The sequence below is a fragment of the Melopsittacus undulatus genome, chromosome 5, assembly GCF_012275295.1.
Source record: "Melopsittacus undulatus isolate bMelUnd1 chromosome 5, bMelUnd1.mat.Z, whole genome shotgun sequence".
Classification (NCBI taxonomy): domain Eukaryota; kingdom Metazoa; phylum Chordata; class Aves; order Psittaciformes; family Psittaculidae; genus Melopsittacus; species Melopsittacus undulatus.
Genome location: NC_047531.1, coordinates 26,659,654 through 26,681,218, shown reverse-complemented (window position 1 = coordinate 26,681,218; position 21,565 = coordinate 26,659,654). Strand labels below are relative to the sequence as shown.

The 21,565-nt window shown below is 41.8% G+C and overlaps 1 protein-coding gene across 1 annotated transcript in view; it reads right to left on the bottom strand.

The window, feature by feature from the left end:
* The window catches only part of CELSR1 (cadherin EGF LAG seven-pass G-type receptor 1), a 163,928-nt gene that overhangs the window by 75,823 nt on the left and 66,540 nt on the right, over positions 1 to 21,565 (bottom strand). The window contains exon 2 of the mRNA XM_034062830.1: positions 19,852 to 20,490. Coding sequence (XP_033918721.1) covers positions 19,852 to 20,490 — 639 coding nt within the window. The remainder of the gene's footprint in view (positions 1 to 19,851; positions 20,491 to 21,565) is intronic.

The following is a 21,565-nucleotide window of genomic DNA, read 5'->3' as shown; positions in this document are numbered from 1 at the left end:
CCCAGTAACAACGTCTGACAAATAAACGTAGAGCAAAACTACTCAACACAGCCAGCTGAAGGAATACATTTCCAACAGTTCGGTATTTGCATGGTTACTTGCTACCAGATTCTACAATTACATTAACTCAAGCACAGTTAAAGCCGTGTAAATGCGTTCCTGGAGGAAAGTAAAAGGAGCAGGAGGTGTGGGCAGTGACTCACAAAGGCAAATTAAAACAGCAAGGTTTGCTCCAGTCACTGTCCCACAGTTTCCCACGGCAAAGCTGGCTGCAGGCAGCACTACTGCCCAATCCAGACCTGGATTTGCACCTCTTTTCTATGCCAGGCTGTAAACTTCAATGTTTTGCAGCTGGTTTAGCCACTGCCCCAGGGGTAGCAATCCCTGAGACAAGGTGAGGTGGACAGCCCCACTGCTTTGGCTCTCCAGTTCCACTGGCTTTCTGCTATTGAATCAGCACTACATTGCCTTTCAGGCAGGCAAAATGTATGCTGGCAAAATACAAGAGTGCCGTGATCATGGAGCCAGCCAATGCATGATGCCCCATCTAGACAGATTCAGCTCTGGAGGATGAACCTCTGGCCCTACTCTGTGCTCCACCTGATGGATAGAGCCATAGTACAGCTGCCTCCCAGTGAATGCATTTGTGGATATATCCTGGCAAACAATACACAGGAGTATTTCAGTATATTTAGAAAGGATACAACACAAAGCACAGGGGAGCTGAACACATCTCTCTATAATAATAATTCTCACAGTTAACAAATTATGAAATAAATCTTTTCAGTCATCCTAGAGGGAGTGCAATCCCAAGCCTCGGAAGTAATAAAACATAGACAGTTCAACTTCAAACCTGTCCTCGGAGCTTTTCTGATTGAGCACTCATGTCCCTATAGCCTCCCTTTAACATATTAAGATGAACTGCTGTAAAACTCACTTGATAAATATCTTCCTGTTTCCATTTGTCAGCTGTATCAGCCAAGATTATATGAATACATATTCCTTGATACTTTACAATGCTCTAGAGAGTGTTTCTTTTGGGAGAAACTGTATGAAGACAGAAAATTCCCTCAGTGTACTGGATATGTCAGAAAAAGCACACACATCAGATGCTCTAAAAGGATGCTACAGAAAGCACTTCTTCATGATCAGCTGCATAAGCACAGCCAATACCTTAACACACACGTACCAAAACTCTCAAAAAAATTGAGTAACTTTCCATTTGAATGATATTCCATATAATTCCTGATAGCAAGACTAAGCACAGGTTTGTTGCTTTAAAAAAGTTGTAAGATATTCTGCGAAGTAACATTCAACTCAGAGAGGAATGTAATCTTGAAGGCTCTCTGAAAACAGAATGATATATTTGGCAAAAGCAAATAACACCCAGGCTTGAATACACAGGGAAACAAAGGAGTGAACTAAAGGGAGAGATTCCTGGCACTGTAGCATGCTGTGGAAATGCCATGGCAATACGGAGGCAAAATACAAAAAGCCTAAGCTGGAAGTCACTGATGGTCCTGTTTCAGTTCTGTGATATTCAGATATCTATACAGGCATAAAACTATTTAAGAGAAAAGAAAGCTTACAGAAAAACTCTACTGAATTATGTTTATTACTGCTTTTCATTATGATGTTTAAAGAAGTAATTTGAAAGAATGAGGTTCAACTTTGAATAAGATCCTTTGTCCTATATTCATTCAGCTGTAGCACCATTCAGGTCCCAGTTACTAAAATTATTCTGAATCCTCTTTAGTCTGCAATGTAAATGAGAACTGCACTTGAAGCATATTCTTTGATGTTGAATTTTCATATTTTATGTGTATTTACAAAAATGCATTAAAACAGTGGTTTTGAAATCTCTACAGCAGCTCCATCACTGTGCTTCAAGACACAAAGGTCTACCAAAAAACTTGATAACTTCTTCATTATCCTTTTTTCCAAAAATGCCTGGAATTATTTAGGAACAGGGCATTTTGAGCTTTATGGAGTAGCCATCTGAGCAAGTATTGGAAGTGCTGCTTTGATCAGGACTGGCAGCAGAACCTTTGTGCTGCACTTGGGTTTGTCACTTCCAAGGGTGGTCACCTCATCCCGCACACATCACTGGACCACAGCACTGCCCTGCAGGAGCCTTGAGGCATGTCCTGAGAAGTATCTTCAGTGTTTGAACTGAAGCCTGCATGGAGCTGAAGGACAAGCTCATTGTTGGCTGCAGCTGCAGTCAGAAGGCCCTAAGGGAAGAGCTGCCTGAGGAACTGAAAAGGAAGGGACGTCCATTCTCCAGTCTTTGGTGAAAAGCGCTGTGTGCCTGCTTGCAGCTAGATGTCAGAGGGTGGGGATGTGCTGTCAGAGGGAATGTCTTGCTTTCCAGGAGGAAAAAATAGTACAGGAGGGAGAGCTGCTGTTCAGCGAGGGTCTGGAGGACCTGGGGTGATAAGCTGTCACACACAGCCTGGGGTTGGTCTGTGATACTGGTGATGCTGGCACTGCTCAGCCCTTCACCCAGCCTGTGAAACTGCCTTAGCTCCCCACGACATTTCCTTGGTGATTATGATTTCATTTTTCACTAGCCAGAATTTTAGGAATCACTTAAAAAACTAGTTACATATTACAACTCTGTGAAATCCAAGCTGCAGAAGTGAACCTTAGTCCTTCCAGCTGCTAAATCTAAAGCATGCACTGTCAGATAACACAGGCCATAGCTGCCTGTTATCTGCTGGCAGATTCCTGGGCTTTGAAAAACTTCTGCCCCTAGTCAGCAAAGGGTTTACTGTTACAGAACAGTGGCTGATCTCACAGGCTCTCAATCGGTACTGATGACTCTTAAAACTACCAGTCCTGTGGCTTTTACCCAGCCCTTTATGTGATGCTTCCTGCTTTTAAAGCCCTTGAGATCACAGAATCATAGAATGGTTAGGGTTAGAAATTAATGTAAGATCATCTAGTTCCAACACACAACATGATAGCTGCTTTCAACACTGCTTTCTACTCACAACCAACCTGTCTCTAATACAATTCTTCAGTTTAAGGACTAACTTTATAAAGATGTTAATAATAACATTTCTCTTATTAACTTTAAGTAGTGAGGACACCATGACTATCAGGTGCAATGTAACAAGAACAGGTGAAGCAAAACCCTGGCTAGAAAATCTGGTCTTCCTCTGACCTATTCCAAATAAAATAATGGAAGAGCTTAATGAATAAACAATAAATGGTGACAAAAAAAGTGAAAAGAAATAAAAATAATATATATAAAAATGAAAAAAAAACCCTTATAATTGGAAACACTTCGTGAGCTGAACATGAAGAATTTCCAGCAGCACACTGGTGTGCATCAATGAGCAGAAATCTGCCTTTGGCAGAAATTTGCCTGTGGTTTTACTGGTAAGTTGCTTGACCTTACAACAACAGACAATATATAATGTTGGAAAGCTTGCTGGAAACAGTATGACAGCATTGGAATAAATACAGAATTACTCTACACTTCAGTTTACTGCAATGTGTTTCCACAATGTCCCTGTTTAGAGACTAGTCCTCAAAAATTGGTACTATTCTCCAAATGTTTCAACTTAAATACATTAAATAGATATATTTACATGAAGCAGCAGACTTGCACTGATGTTCTTGTTTCTTTTTTTCCAGTTTCCCATGACACATGTTAATTTTTCATTCAGTGTCTGTAATTGTTTGACTTGAACAGATTCTTCTCTCCCATCCTCCATCCTGCCATTTGCTCTAGATACATATTAATCTCCATGTTTGAGGTTGCTTCACCATAATAGCAAGCATTTTAAGAAGCTGATTTAAACAGCCAGCCTATAACAATGTACTCTAAAGTGGAAAGGAGAAACAACAAGAAATAGGGCAACTACATTCTTCAAAGAATTCCCACTGACCCATTGCCCTAATAAAGAACCAACTATCATTAAAACTGTACTTGCTATCTTGCACATTATGGGAAAATCAATACTCCTTTTCCCCTAGTAACCTTAAATGACAACCAGCACTAAAGAAATCAGTGCACTCAGTAATAAGAAGGTTGTTAAAAACAAATTATCTGCAGAATCAGCATGTAAATCTCTACTGGCACAAGAGATAAAGAGGCTGGGATCCAACACACCCACTGTAGGGGTGGTTTCACTATAGTTTAGGCTGAGTAGGAGTTACCATAGTTTCTTAATTCCCAGAATGTGTCGCACTTTCTTCCCCCTCCCTTGTGCTGGCATTCATGTAATCCTGCAGTTGACTGATTTGTGGAGCTAAGATGGCAAATCACCACTCATTTCTTTATTGTAGTGTTAGTGATCTTCTGATTAGGTCCCTCTTAGGGTTGATGGGATGAATAACACAGCAGTCACAAGGGAAGGAGGCAGGACCATGCACCCAGGAGTTAGGATGAAGGAATGGTCTGAAGTTTAACTGTTATGGAAACACAGCTTTAACCATGTGTGAGTGGCTCATGCTTGACATAGGTGAACTGGATCAACACCTTCAGTAGATATTCACCTCTCTCCACTGACTATGCACAGATACAGTGCAGGAAGATTTGCCTGAAACGTAGGCTCAAGTTAAATAATAAAATGAATATTGGATTTTGCCCAGAAAGGGAAATTCATAACTTCAGTGGCTCTGTGGTGCATGAGCCTACCCTCAGAACCTACTGGGAGAAGTCAGCCTTATCTCTCAGTAAACACCTCTTACCAATGAAACAACACACAGACAAACAAAAATCTAATGGTTTTATGACAGAACCTAGAGAGCAGCTCCCCAGAAAGAACAACCAAGTCATTCTGATTGAAGGAGAAACTAGGCCAAATAGAAGTTAGAAGCCATTGGTGCACTGGTGACTGTGGTTAGTTAGGGGATGCCTCTGAATTTTATGCAGAAGAATCAGAAATGCTGTCTGAAGCACAGAGGTAAAATCTGTGTCCCTTAGAAATCAATGGCCAAACCCCTACTGCCATTTCAGAGGGGCCATGCAAATGCACTCGTTAGACTCAGCACTGACACTGATGTTCACCAGTTTCCAGGAGTTCTGTGATGCTAGTCAAAGTTCAAATTTGAAAACATACCTTGGTCCTTCCTTTTACCTTTTCATTTATGTTTTAAAAACTGGCACTGATCTGGGAAAATTAAAACTAGCCTCAACCCTCTTACAGGGAGAAACGTCAGCTTAAGGTCCACTTTCGGGTACCCCTCCTCCTCTTTGCTTTCTGCTCCCTTTCCTGCTTTCTGTGCTATAAAGGCATATTATGAGGAAAATGATATCATAAAATAGTACATAAATACATACGTAAGTACACACAATCACACTGTTTAGGATTAAATCCCGCTGACTCGTAATGACAGTGTCCTTCATAATTTAAGTTGCTAACAGCTCCAGATTTAACAAGATGTATTTGCAAGAAAGTAATCTGAAATTAAAACACTAAGAAAAATAACAGCAAAACCATTCCTATAGCTATATCATCTATATCTGATCTCTCTATCTCCGTATCTTGCCAAGTAAATCTCTGAGCCGATAGATAGAAAATGATCCTATACTCAGCTACTCAGGAAATCACTGTTTTATCTTTAGATCTGGTTTAATTTTTCTGTGGGCATAAGCTCTAAACTCTGAGCTAGTGGGAAGAGAGGACGCAAAATTGCCAGTGCTCTCTTGCCTACACATATCAACCCTCTCCTTTACCATCGCCCTTCTCCCTTTCCTGTGCCTTCTTCCCCAAAGTTCCCCCAGGCATCCCTGATAACTCACAAACCAGATTTCCAAAAATCATGAGACTGGGTTAAATAAAAGTCATGAGATCTTCAGTCATAAGATGCTCCAACATAATGAACATGGAAGGCTTTCTACTTTCTTCTTTTTTGCCTCTGAAGCTGTGAGGGGCATGTGCTGGCCCTAAGGCAAGTGAGAGCTCTGTGTGGTCAAATTCCAGCGCCAACAACCTCAACTGAAACCAACTGCTCTGAGGAAGGTCCTATCCTCACTCCCAACAGGAAGATGCTACTCAGCCCTTCCCAGCTCTTCTTCCTGCTGGGGTCCTTGCGGACAGCATCTGCACACCAGCTGCTTTGTGGTCCTGCGAGCATCCGGGAGGAAGACCACAATGAAAAACTCCCCTGGCCAGATAGGCAAAGAAGAGGCCAGGACCCCATCTCACCTCCTGATCCTTCACCACTAGCAATCAAGATGATAAACTGTATTGTACAAAAACAAGAGCAGGGAAAGCTCAGGTCTACATCTCTCAAGCAGCTTTTGGCTGTGTCCACTGATGTACTGCACTTGCAGAGCAGTCACTGAAATGGTACCTGGGCCCCTCACCCATCCGAAATGAGGCCCGAGATCCTACGTTCAGTGCCAGCCTGAGCAAAAATGCTCTTCCTCTCCCCACTTCCTCCCCTTCCCTGGCCACAAAACAAAACAGGACAAGACAAAACATACCCTGCAGCGATGCGTGGGTGGGTGGGTGGATGGATGGATGGATGGATGGATGGATGATTTGGGATTTGGGGCTTTTTTGGTTTTGCATTTAAATGAGAAGGAATAATTAGGAAAAAAAAAGAAACAAAACAATAGTGAGGAGGATTAGTGATATTTGGGACACATCTGTTGGAGAAATTAATTAATCTGTGAATTTCAGAAATTATGAGCATGTTCTGAAGATGATATATGCTCAGTATGAATGGTTGCTGGACCTTGTTTTCCTGTGCAACTTCCACCAGTGCTGGCAGGAAGAGAGCGCACACAAAAGTCACAACTGAGTCTTTAGTAGTTGCGTTCTCTTCCCCATATATTTACTGAGAATTAAAAATGCTCGGATACTAAAGCTTCTACTCTGTCTACACCAGACAGCTCACTTTTCACTGTCCAGCAGCAGGAGTGGTGTGAACACCAGAAGTGCTACCAACGTTCACCACAAGCATTGTGATTCCTTTTTATACAGCACTCTGAGGAGCAAGGAGGCAGACACCACAGTGAAACATTCTCAGTTTAAGAAAACACTCCATTTCAAAGCCCACCTTGAGGTTTGGGAAAGAAAAGATGAAAACCAGGATTTTACAGCCCACGGATTAGTGACAATACCCCAAACAATCCCCAGTGGGTTGTCTGGGAGAAATGTGTTGTGTGCTCAATGGCAAACCCCTGCAGAGCCATCCCTGAGTGAAGCCTGGGCACTGCACTCTCAGCTCAGGGAGGTGGGCAGAGGTGCACACAACTTGCCTGGCTTTTCCCCACTGCCTGCTCCCATGGCAGTGGATGTGACCACCCCCAGTGCTGAGGAAAAGCACTGGTTTTGAATGTTTTAGAAGTGGTGGAGGAGAATGAGAAAGAAAACGTCCATGTCTGCAGCCTGCCACAGCTACCCAAAAACTTCTGTTCTGTGAGGTCCAGTAGGTGATTTCTTAATGTCTTAATCTTGGCTGATTTTACAACTCTAAACCCTATAAATTATTGAACCATTTGTTGTAATGGACAGTGCCGTCACAACGCCTCTGCTTTTAACCTAAAATGTGAAGCTTTAGAGATCTTTTTGGGTTCTGTCTCTCATCCAAAACTATACACAGCACAAAATCTACACAAGAGAAAAAAGAAATGCACCAAAATTCCCAGTTTATACTGAGCTCTATGGTTTGTATGTAAGACAATTTATCTTAATGCAAATTGCACTGATTTGGGGTAAGATATGGTGATGAAGCAATGCCTTTCAAAAGCCTAAGCTTTATCTCTGGATGTATTTAGCAGGGGGAAAACATTACCGTAGATGTCAAAGATAAAACTTAAATTAGATTATGCCATCGTGTCTGCAATTTGCATTATGTCTTACTTGGAATAAATCTCTTCCTAAAAATCCCACCTTGAGAAAGCTGGAGGTGTAAGAACAAAACACAGCTCTGCATAATATACTCATTTACAGAGGACTATCCCTCCCTCCATTTATTCTTAAGATAAATGATCATACCCTACCTTTACTGTATATACATCTGATATTGTATCTTGTATTCTCACTCTGTATGCCCCTTGATTCATCTCCAATAGTATTACTTGAGGAGGCACACACGGAGTGAACCAAAGGACAGAGCAGGACACACTGCCTTCAGGACAGCCTTTGGAGTCTGGTCCATATTTGCATCCCTGTGCACCTGCAAGGACTTCTGCTTGGGAACCAGCTGCTGTGCCTTGCTCTCACCTCCTTCCATGGGCAGCAGTGAGAAAGGAAAAGGCACTCACAGACTCGGTGCACCTCTGCTGAGATGACAAAAATGACTATTCCAGCACTCAAAGTTGCAGCTTTCATTGGGCACTGGATGCCACCACTGGCACTGTTAATTCCCCAAGGCCGTTGTTCCACAGGCCATTCTGGCCTCCCACTGGGCTTTTCAAAACACATTAAACTATTTATGCGAATGAAGACAGCAAGCAAGGCCAGGAGTGTGTCTGCAATAACTGCTTTTGTCACAGGAACTCGGGAGCTGGAAAACCAGACATGCTGTTAGGTACTGCCCAGCTTCCTGCTCACTTTCCCTAAGCTGCTTTCCACAGAGGAGAACACCAAAGGGCTGCAACTCCCAGTTCCCATATTGGTAGGGATGGGGAAAGGTCTAGCACTGTATTTTTGAGCAAGTTAACACCTCAGTGCAGTTGAAAAAGGGAACATAACCTGCAAATAACTGACCTCAGAAAGAGAGGAAGATAGAAAAGTGCTCAGGAGGATGCAGAAAAGGAGATCAGGGTCTCCCTTTCAATGGCAAACATTACTGTTTTCTTTAGGAGAGTCCAATCCTTACTTCACTATGACCCTGTTTAATTTTCTCCATGTAGCAGTTACAGACTTGATGCTTCAGCTCACAACAAGAGACAAAAGCACAGGAGAAATCATCTGCCCTTGCCCCCAGCAGGGATTAACTGCACAACCAGCTAACTGCAGACCTCCATTAAAGGAAGACTGGTGAGAACCTGCATTTCATGTTTTCCATAAATCAGAGGTTTCCACAGGGAAACCTCACTCTCACATCTGCTGCATAGTCCAACACTATGGTAAAAATGATGGCACTTAGAAACAGGCAGACCTCAAACCAAATCATCCTAGGTGGTCCCAGAAGCTCTGGTGGAAAGAAGCATAATGGCCAATTAGTGAGAATAATTAAAGAGAAGCCATCAAATATTAATAAAACAACTGGAAAAAAATGCTTAATGTACTACTGGAATTACATCTTAGGAAGCTAGGATTTCACAACTTTCTGTTTTCATTTTGTATAAGAGGTATTATGTTAAAAAAGAGTTATAGTTAGAAACACTGTATAACTGTATTTGGATTGTAGAGTTCAGAGGTTTTGCTTGACAGAGTGAATAGAACTGGCAAAACCAAATCTGATGGTCATCAAATTTCCATTGTTACACACTGAAGGCTAATTCTGAAAACTCAATAATGCCCCTTGGCTTGTAAAATTAAAATGATCTGGGTTAAAGAAATAATTCCCATAACCTTATGTTTTGGTAGCCTCAGAAGTATTTCCTACACTGGCCAGGGACATAAGTTGAAAACAAAAAGCAACTTAATCAGGGAAGCTGACTCTATTTCTTAATGACTCCTGAAAATGGCGTTGTAATGTGACATTCATCTTGCACAGGAACTCTCAAAACCGGTGTATTTTTAAATCTCCACAAGAGGTAGAAATTCAAAAGTTACTTTTTTAGAATGATATTTTTAAACACTCATCAAAAAAGAATCCCGCCAGCTTCCACAGCTTGTACTTAACTCTTCTTGCAGCAGTTCAGTAGATTAAAATTTAGCCTTTCTATAAAATATGGTTTAATTTTAAAGTCATTTGTTACCATCTTTTAGAATGAATATGCTTTATTGTATCATCTAGATTGTGTTAATTATTAATATAAGGCACTCATCTTCATAATAACGTTTCTTATAATATGCACATCAGCACATTGACCCCTTGAATGTGCATGGCTCTATCTAATTAAAATAGGGGGGTTAATGACGGTATTTGAAAATGCTGTATAATGGCTCTCATATGCTTCACTGTGGAGAATCTGAGAGATAGCCTGAAGTATCTTTACTTTGACTTTGAGAAACTGAAAATTTGGGCTGAGGACTGCTTGGGAAGCTGCAATTCAGGGGCACCGCCCAGGGAGGGTACAGAACAAAACCTGCCCCAGAGCAGCAGTGGCTGGGATGCAGGCACTGAACCATGATGCTCTAAACAAAAGAGCATTTGCAGCAACAATGAAATTGTGGTTCCCACCATGCCCTACACAACTGTATTGCAGAACTGTAATTATCTTGTTGTTCAAGGCCAAGTGCTTCAGTCTGGTGCTCAACTGTCAAAGCTTTCAATCACGACAGCACAAAGAACAGACACAAGAAAACTACTTTATACTTTTTCCTCCCTAACAGGACATCATCCTGATTCCCTCACCTCTGCACCCAACCGCCCTTCCTGCTGCTTTCCTGCTGTTTATCTGCTGATGAAAATAAAAATGTCTAACTTGGGAATTATATACAGAAGCCCAATATTCAGTCTTACTGAATTCTAAGGGGGCTTCACAGTTGCATTTATAGCCAGGAGAAAAGGAGCCCTGTTACCTTGTTCCTTGGAAGATAAACTTCTTTATTGTTTTGGAAGATCTGAAATATTTATTTCCATTCTCCCCGGAATTTTATGTTTTAGCTTTCAGCTCTGATCTGCTGTGAACACTGTTCACAGCTGAGGTGAGGGGCTTTCCAGAACATGAGGCATAGTGGAAAAAATAAATACAATCTCATTATTTTATCTTCCTCACAAATAACTTAAAGGCAAGTTGCTAGGTTTTTTCTCCTCCTTTTTCTTCTCCTTTTTCCTTATCAGATTTGTTTCCATAGAGAATAAACAACCAAGACACCTAACCATTGGCAAAAAAAACACCCCATTTAAAGTGTAGTCTAATATATGGGCTATTTTGACACTCAGCAAGTATATGTTTGGGTGCATTAGAATGCATTTGTGTGGCTTAAAATTTTACCCCTGCTAACACTTCTGACATTAAACCATGAGAAAATAAACCCCAACTAATATGTTATAGCAGGCTTAACCTTGCTAAATTAATAAAATCATAATTGCAACCTACAGTTTACACCGAGAAGTTGGCCATTGTTTAATAAACTGCTATTTAAAATATTGAAATTGAAACAAAGCTCACTGTGCGTAGGTTCTCTCAGATCAGTGTTCTGCAATGCATATATATGCTCACAATTATGATAGTGTGTGGGAATTCAGCCATGTCACTAGGGAGGGGTTTTACCTGTACCTATGAAATTATAATATCAAATAGCTTCCATTTGTGCAATTGCGCTCCACTTTCCACTTTCTTTTAGTTACACCAATGAAGATAAGCAAATGCATCATGAGAAAGGTCTTCAAAAAGCCTGGGAGAACTGTGACTCCCATTTAGGTGGGGTAACATCAGTATAAAGCCAGCAGTACAAGTCAAGAGCAATTGATGGAGCAAGGTTATTAAAGAAGAAATAGAGGTACAACAAGTTGAAGACAACAAAGGAGATTTCACCTATGATAGAACAAAGGGAATCCTCAATTTAGGCACATCTGTTGTTAACCAGGATGCCAACAAGACACTTCAGGTGCTCAGCACTCTCCCCTTGAACACTACTAGCTGATACTGTCATAGTCACAGGACATTTTCATTCCAAGAGGTGGGAAGGAGAGGCCAGGGCCAGAAGCAGGCAGGTACCCACGCCAGGTTAGTAGTTTGCCTTGCTCATGTAAAGCCAGCTGCTTGGCAGCAAACACGAGCTTACCTTGGCACAGCTTCAGGGTCAAATGTGTTATTTTCACATCATGGATTTAATGGTATTTGACTTCAAGGAAAAAGACTGAAGCCAGTGTTAGCCATGGCAGGGTGGTTGGACTAGACGGTCTGTAATGGTCTTCTCCAGCCCAAACCATTCTATGATTGATTATAATTGGCTATTCGGGCTCAATATTAAACACCTACATTAAGAAGAGCTGGCGCAACACTGCTTCAACATCTCCAGTGCTATACACCACAGTGTGTGCTTGCAGGCCCCTCATGTCTGCAAGCTCCCTGACTTCATACCATACCACAATTAGGAACTTACCTTCTCTCCATATTATAACATAATCTAACAGACATCAGTGGTGTTAATAGCAAGGAGGTGTAAAAATGTAAGCATGTGTAAAAGTCTAAACATGGAAACATCCTCAAAGAGCTTATTGCCCAAATTCTTTGGATACTGAATTTTAGCTACATGCTACTTAAAATTATCAATAATGGGAGGGAAAGTGTAAAATCACCAGTGATAAACTCTGTGGGGAGTGGCTAAATGAGGAGAAGAACAGGCCAGGCACCAGCAGTCTTCAGGGGAAGCAAAAGAAAAGCTGCAGTCAGGAGGACTTCCCAGATCCTGAACTGTTTGGAAGAGCTGAATTCATAAGTATATTGGAGATGAATTACTAAGGTAAGTTCTGGGGCTGAGCGATTATGCTGGTGTGTGATCTGCTGCTTGCTTTTTTACAAAGCACCCATCACTCCTCCACTGCAGGAGTACCCGGTAGGAACAGAAGTCCTGCCAGACTGTTCTAAAGCTAATGAAAATGAACAAACACAATGTTAAGTCTGTAGCTAGGCTTCCACATGACAGCAAAGGACTTTGATCAGTGCAAGCATTCCCACGGGCAAGGAGGATAAGATGCAAGGCTCCAGAAGAGGCATCTGAAACTCAGGCATTTGCAGAAGTTCAGCTGAATCAGAGATCATCCATGTGCAGCATGGGAGGGTTCATACGAGACAGGGAAAACTTTCAACTTTAAACTGTAGCTGGTTTGTGCACATCAGGATGAGAGAAATGCGATAAAACTCTCTTGCCTGGGTTTAGGAAGAGGCACAGCACATTGATGTGAAGGCTGCAGGCCATTTACACTGTTTGAGAACTAAACTGTCAACAAATACACCAAAGTAATCCCATTAGAAAAGGCTTCTTGCATCCTGACAAGTGAGCATAGGTTGAAGATTAGCTGAAGGACATATACTCCACGTAATAAATCCATCTCTACAAGTGGCAGACCTCTTCAGTCAGTCCTGTGAATCTGATATAAACCCCAGATTTCCAGATTCATCACCTGTGACATGAATATAATCTTCAGAAACATGACAGTATTTAAAAGCTTAATAGACTTCAGCTTTTGACTGTGTTTTATATAGAAATATAACTTTGTTTTTACTGTTTCAGCTATCTTCTGGAGCAAGTAGTCATGCAGTTGTGCTATCTGGGCCATAGCCTCAGGTCCAGTTCAGCATCACTTGTGCCCAGCTGTAAGGCTGCTGTGTGCTGGCCTCGTCCCTGCATGCATTTAGCAGTGAGCCTTGCCACAAAAATGAGTAAGGACCCCTTTTAACATGCACCATAAATCTCTGAGTCAAACACAATGTGCCAGTGAGCATGCAGGCTTCTGCTGAGAGCCTCTGTCAGGAAAGAGATGTCTTTCATGGGAATCTCACCCAGGTTTCCAGCTGTGGGCAGCTCAGGAATGGCCCAGAGGAGCTGCCTGAGCCATTGCTCGGCCTTGCTGGACTTGCCACTGACTGCTTTTACGTAACCTGGAATTGATGAAGATGCTGTGCCCCAGCTGCCCATCCCTTTGGTGAGGGGGACAGCACCCTCTTGATCAAAAAGGTGTCTCAGAGGCTTCCTTTGCTGTTAGTAATTTCTGCAGAGTCCACAGTGATCCTTAGATGAAAAGTGCTTTATATAGGTAAGCTTGTAATGATCTGAAGCCATAGTTCTCTGTGAGTATAAAATAGACCCAAAGAGAATTTTGCCAGTGATACCTCTTAATCTGAATATCCAAAACACTTGTTTTCAGGAATTCATGACATAAAATGGGCATGTTAAAAGGAGAGAAAGTAAAGTAAATATCACCATCGACTGCTGTGCTTTTCAAATGCAATATGCACTGCCCAATAGCCAATGGAAGACTTATTACCCATGGCTAATTGCAAAGAATAGGTTGTATGGGTTCCTTATATGTTTAGATATTAAGTCAGCTCATGAGACAACATCTGGGGTTCATTGCTTTTTGGCATGGGTAAATGCAGTGGTCAAATGGGGAAACTTCAAAGCATTGAAGGTAAGATTTATGAGACACTATGTCTCACAGTACACAGCTGAGTGGTGAAGATCATAAAAGGAGAAAATGATAGGCTTTTCCAGCCTTTGCACCAGGCATGCTCTGAAAAACCTTTGCAGCAGTGAAGCGCAGCTTCTGCACCATCCACTGCACTGCTTATGTGGTCCCTGTCAGCTCCCTGAGTGCCTGGGGGGCATGGAAGGAGCCACAGGCTGGGAGGAAACAGAGGTGACCATCTCTACACAACTGCTGGCAGGCATGGGGACACCAATGGAGATGTCTGCTGGTTGAATGGAGGCAGATGAGGGTTTTCATGCTGATGAGAATGTCATGCTGAAGAGATGGAGAAAGTTGAAGACTGATGGAAAAGACTGTGCTAGGACATCTGCACCAGGACAAAACTAAGGAGTACTAATTGTACGGAAGGATTTTATGAGCAAATAATCATTTATCACTCAATCAGATACAAAAAAGTTATCTCAGGTCCACAACAATCAAAAGGAAATTCTGTTGCAGTTATGAGGACCTACTTTCACTCCAAAGATCAAAATAAGAACATGGCACAGCACTACTGAAAGAGAATAAAATGTTCTAAACCTCCAGTGTTGCACTGACCTTCACCAGGGTGCAACCACCCTACCTACATCAGCTTTCTCACAGTATTGCCATAAAAAACTGCAAGGAAAGGCAACCACGGATTCTTCCCTGAGGCACAGAGGATCAACAAAAGTTATTAAAAGGCTGATAGCCGGCACTCTCCTTTGACTTTCCCTGCATCCAAAATCAGCAGAAAAACTTCTCAGAAAACTGCTAAAACTTTTTGCAAAGGGGAAGATAGACAGCTTTAAATTCTGAAAACAGTGCAAACCACTCAGCATGTGAATCACACTTAAACTCTTGAAACCAAATACACTATTTTGTACAGGACTGGATCTTGCCTAGGCTGATTTAATCTCTTAAGTATATAAATGCACCTGCAACCCAGTAGTGTAACTTTGAAGACCTGGACTAAGGGACACTGTTAAAGCAGCAACAATACAAAACATTTTAGTACCTTCACTGCATTGTCTAAACATTTGAATGACATATAAGAGAGATGACCCACAAGGCTGCCCATGCTATGGACAGTGTCTACACTTATGGGAGTGTTTGGGAACTGAAGAATTTCTTATGTGGCATTTTGTATTAAAGACAAACTTGGTCCCTGCTGTTTGAAGATGCTGGCAAAGCCCCACAACCCTGAGGATAATCTTTATGCAGCCTTGCTTGCTGCCACAAAACCAAGTAAGCTAAAGAAGGAGTTAAAGATGCAGCAAGGAACCTGAAGGAATCAAATTAAGATTTGCTGCACAGGATCTGGCCGTTAGGTACCTGTGATCCCACGACTCCAGTGGAGCTGCAGAAGTGTAATTGAGAGTGGAATTTCAGACCCTCTCACCCAAGATAAAACACTCATTACGGCCACCCTGGCTGCCAGACTTCTCTACTTGAAAGCTGAAATCCTCCCAAATAAAATCTCTCTGGCCTGAAAAATGAGAGTCAGGTATCAGACCGAGCTGGGAAATTGCTATCTGAAGAATGGATATAAGTAAAGATAACGTAGAAGCAAATCTTCACATTTACTGCTATAAGTTTGCAAGAGCCAAATGCTGAGAACGTACTAAACAATGTGAATAGAGACTTCTGGCACGATGCTGTGAAAACAGCTATAATTACCTTCTCACAACACAAGGTCAGAATTCACAGTGGCCATGTTAGATGTCAAGATTTCTCCTGTCAATATGGTATCACAAAAATAAACTGGGGCGAAAAAGTGTAACAACTAAAAGATCTCTAATTGCTGTATTTGATTACTAGAAGATTTACAACCACTTAAGATTTCCCTCCTCTCTGAAGTGAAATCCAAGGAGAGATGCAGAGGATATGGGAAATTCTCAGTTGATCTTTTTCCCTAGAAATTGCTCCTTCCTAGGGTTTACATAATGAAGGAGGCACAGAGAATGCCATACGCTAGGGAGAACTGTGGGAACATTAAATCTCTCCTTTACATCAGGGGTTGTTTTGTTTGGCTTTTTGTCCTGTGCCAACTGAATTTCACTTTTTGGGAGCACGATATAGAGGAGAACGGTCACAGTGGCTGCTGAGCAGGACTGTGGTCATTGAATGGCGGTGGGAGCCATGGATGGCAATGGCAGGAGGCACCCGCTCATGGCAGGGCAGGAACTGTGGGAATTCACACCCAAAAAAGGTGGTGATTTATGCCTCAGTGGCACACTCTGTAGAAAGCACCAAGATCAGGCTGGAAGTAGAGCTCATTCAGGAACCACTGTGCAACCATGCCTCCAAAACTGGTGTGGATGATGTGACGCACGTGGTCTTCAGGGCCTTGCCCCTGGGGAGGGCTGACAATTCCACCTCTGTCCAGGCCTTCACCAATAGTGAAGCTGCTTCTGCAGCCCTCAAAGATACAATAAATAAAGCTGGAAAAATTACACAGGCTTTCCAGTGTCCATTGTGTTTGTTTGCTTAGTGTAAATAAACCCTTTAACCCTTTAGCCATGCACACAGCTCCCTGCCATCCATGGCACATTGTTCACTTCTCTACACTAATTTGTATATGAAGAAAGAAGTTAAAGGGGTTGCTACTCAGAAAAAACATGATTAAAAATATATGTCCTTCTTCACTCACCTCCTCACATCACAGGAAGCTAATACCAAATCACCCCAAACTAGCCAGTAATCAGGTTTCAGAAATATCTTGTAGAATCTCAGTTTACCTTTGTGCCCGTAACAGAAGATTCCTGAAGACAGAGAAACTTTCATCATGTATAAATGACTAATAATTACACCAAAACAAATGGAGGGCTTCAAAGTGGAATGGAAAAACGGGGAAATTCCATCCGAATAAGATAGGACGTAATTATTTTCGACAGGAAATAAATGCTATATTTTTAACAGGTGACCAGTTGGATAGATCCGATACAGGGCTACGATTGTGTACTGATTTGTCATCGAATTGCAGTGTGTCTCCCCAAAGAGATGACAGATCTTTGTATTTTCTTGTAATTATTTTTCTACATAGGCTCTTAATTGAGAAATGGAAACATAAGAGCTCCCAGAGTAGGCCGCATTTCCTTGACTGCTACCATTCATATTTCATCTTTTACAATGAATTCAAATATTCATGAGTACCTCATACTGGTATGTTATTACTGAGTTAATATTGTGGTAACAACACCAGAATCTCCCAACTTTCAGCCTAGAAATTTTCTGCTCATGCTGATTTACAATAGCTGCATTCCATGAGCCAATACATAGTGCTGTTACTGAAACCAACCTATACTGCTTTCATATTAAATAAATATAAAATCTGGATCACTGTAAACAATAAATATGTATATACAAGTGGAAAACAGTATTATGATTAACAGATATAAACTGAACTTGCAAATGGATATGAACATATTTAAAGTAATGACAAAAATAGCTAAAATAACAGTTCTTATAAGGGTTCAATAACGCATCTTCAAGAAGTATTTTTGGTAACAGATTACTTGTTGATAACATGTTCCACCTTGTTCTGTAATGGGGATGAAAATCAACCAACTTATGACCACCAGATGTGAGTAAGTGTGTCAGGTTTGATGGAGAAAAACATTGTCATGCAACATGGAGCCTAAAGGCACTAATATAAACCAACCATAGAGTAGGTACAAAATTTCTGCATTCATTCAGCAATAAACCAGAAATATGAAATAATATTTGTATTAATTTACAGGATAAAGGATTCCAGAGCTTTTTTGATCATGGTTGGGTGTGTTTTGCCCTGGCCAGCCTGACTGCAATCACAACCTGAAGTGCTCTTCCACAGAATAAAGTGCTCCACTGAACTGTAGTTAACTCTGAAACCGAACGATGCCAAGGCTACAAGCAGTGCTCACTCAGTGATCAATTCTGATTTAGTATCCTAGCAGCAGGACATTTAATAAACAGCTATGCACTTAAAATACAGTTACAGATCAAATCTTTCTTTGCATATGAATAATAAGGTGCCTTTCCTCTAAATATGTACAGTGTCTTTTCTGACTACAACATTAATTATTAAGTATGTTCATTAATTATTAACATAAAATTATTATCTTTCATTTTGAAAGCATATTTAGCCTTTTTTCATGAAGATTTCTAGCAAGAGACACTCAAAATGTGATGTAGAAATGCATGCAATTCCAAAGCCTAAGACACGGATGAATGAACTCTATTTATATGCATATCTTTGTTTAATGAAACTTGCTACTTCTAAGCATTCCTATTTGCAGTATAATAGTACATACACATGTTAAATGAAATCAACTGGTCTTACAAGCTATTTTGTAATGTCCAGTACTTCATGTATTTTATATAGCCGTACGTAATGAATAAAGGACTTACTTAATCTATTTCACTATGGAAGTCATTCATGAAAAGCCTGGCAGGAAAATCACTCCTCAATAAGGACCAAATATTTCAGCCTCCTCACAGCTCCATCCAGGGTTTCATAGGTCAGCTTGTCAGCATCTTCCTGCCCTAAGCCCCCTCTAATCTCAGGAAGCATCTCCTGTCCCCCTTGCTGGGGAAATCCCTTTTCACTTGCTGCTGCCATGTCCCTGTTCACTGACTGCTGCCTCCTTCCACCACACTTAATTACAGCCCTGAATCAAAAGCCCTAGAAAGTGAAGGAAACCCTTCTATCTAGAGGTTGGACCCAACCCAGTAGGCATCCACATCATCCAGACTTCTTTTACACGGAGACTTAAATAATTTATGTTTTCAATGTTTCATAACTTCAGCAGTGAGAGGCAGCATTGGGAACAGCCCCCTCTGCTTCACCCCTCCTTTGCTGGGGTCACAGCAGACATTGCTGAGCCATCAGTGTAAATTACAGGCGGCAGCACATCAGTGCAGACCGCTTCAGTGCGTGTGCAATCTCAAATATATAAATAATCTCACTGACTCACTGAAGCACCAGAAAACATTCAGCTAATATTCCTTCATAACTTCTCCAGAGTATTTGAGAAGCAGCACTTTGATCTTTATTAGCTGTCAAGTCCATGATGAGGCAAAGTACATTCCTCAGCAGGCTGCTGGAGCCAGGCCTGGAAGCAGCTACATCCTTCTGGAGTTTATCTGGACATTTACAAACTGGAGCTGACTTGCAGGGTTTCCCACACATGTGTATCACTGCAGTTTCTCAGGACCATGAACCAGCCTCATGCTCTTGTTCACCACCACATGCTCTTGTGCACCACCACTAAACCCTGGTACAAGGGGAGTGCTAAAGGGCCAGGAAGGCATTAACAAGCAAAACCATGAACCAGGGAATGTGTCCCACCTTCTTCCTTCCAGACAGAAGAAATAGGTTTGCATAAAGCATTGTGAGCAGAAATTCACACAATGCAAATTGCTTCACCAGCTGTGGTCCCCCTGCATGAGCTGGAGCAAGGCACTGGTCCTACCACCATCAATGCACAGAGATAAGTGACTTACCCCAAGTGATGTGTGACACTCACAAGCCTTTTCCTGACTAGAAGGCAGCACCAGGAGTTTTTTTCCATTTGACTAAGAATGTCAGCAATTTCAGCTTGACACAAAGCTGGCCTGGCTGATGGTCTAATGTATAAATCATGGGTCAAAGATAAGATAAACACATACCAGTGTAGTCCTCGTAGCATTCACAAGTGTAGCCCCCTTCGCGGCTCCGGCACAGCCCGTTGTTTCCGCAAGGGTTGGAGTAGCAGAGGTCAATCTCTGTCTCGCAGTAGTCACCCGTGAAGCCTGCGGGACACCGGCACCGCAGGCCGTTGATGGGGTGGATGGGCCGGAACAGGACAGTGTTGGAGCTGATGAATGGGGCTGAGCTGTCGAACTTGAGGACAGAGACACACTTCATGTAGTTTTCACAGGGCTCACGCAAGCAGATGTTGTCATCGAAGGGCAGCACCCTCTGCGTGGAGATCATGGTCAGTAGGGTCCTGTTGAGGTAGATCTGCTCCTGCAGGTCCTCAGATGGGAAGAACTTGTTTCGAATGCCACCAGGGAGCAAAGCAGAGAAGGTCACATTCAGGATATTGGAGCTGACATCCGTGTCATTCTGGATGTTGAAAACAAAGATGCCATCCTTGGCGGTGGAGAGCACTGTTGCCACCCCTTCCACAAACAGGGATAGGAGGGGAGAAAGGAACCTCTCCTGGGACATGTTCTCCAGCCTCACCGTGATGCTGTTGGTGAGCATGTCATCTGTGATTATGGTGACACGAAGGGTGCAGACTGCTGTGACACTGTGGACACCATCTGAAGGGAAGAGAGGAAGATAACAGTCAGAGACAGTACAACAAAGTTATCTTCTCCAGGTGTGGGCTCAGGCTTAAGGAGCCTAAATTAAGCACAGAGAATGGTGACCAGAGCTTGAGATAAAAGCCACCTAAGGAAACGAGGGACTTGGCAGTCATGAGGTAAAGGTTGGACTTAATCTTAAAGGTCTTTTCCTAGCTAATTGATTCTATGATTCTGTTTGAACACCTGAACTTCTTTATTGCTCGCAGCTAACTTCTTCAAAATACTTTTGGTGGGGGGGAGGAAATATCAAATTTAAAATGCTGTAGTGGAAAGCAGACATTTAAAAGCTTTTTTACATTTTATCCTTCCTCTAAAGCATTTCTGATACAGCTGTGGTTGTTCTGCAATAAAACCTGCAAGTATATAAATATAGCACTAACACCCAATGCTGGACTGAGAGATGCCACTGTAAAATCTCAGTACACCCTGAGGCTTACAGTAGTGCTGTGAGTGTACAAACTCTAGAGTGTTCTATCATTATGAAACAATTATGACACAGTGAGTGTTATAATTAATCCAAATTCAAATGGGAGCAGGGAATGGGAAGCTGCATCATCACAGAAACCAAACCACTTAGTTTAATTCTGTCTCCTTGCTAACATTAAGGACTCATTAAAACACAGATCACAATACAGAAAATATGATTAGTGTTACAGCAGCATTGAGAAATCCCAGAAGAGTTCAAAAGTGGCTTCTGACAGGAAATGTTGCTTCTCAAAGTTCTTGTAGTGTAAATATACAACTAGATATAGGGGTGAGCTCGTCTCATGAGAGAGATGAACTGGCTTGCATGGGCAGTATCAGGCTAAGAACTGATTCTGGTTCCCCCAGGTCCCAGCTTAGTGCCTTAGGCTTGGTCCAAAGTATCCCAGAAATAATAATTTCATAAGTAACCCAACACTACATTTATTTCAATTAAAACATATGGTAAAACATATGGAAAATCACAGCAGAAACTGCATTTGAATCAATCTAAACCCAGTGTGAGATCAAAATTCTAATACCATGGTCATTTGTCTAAGGTTTATTA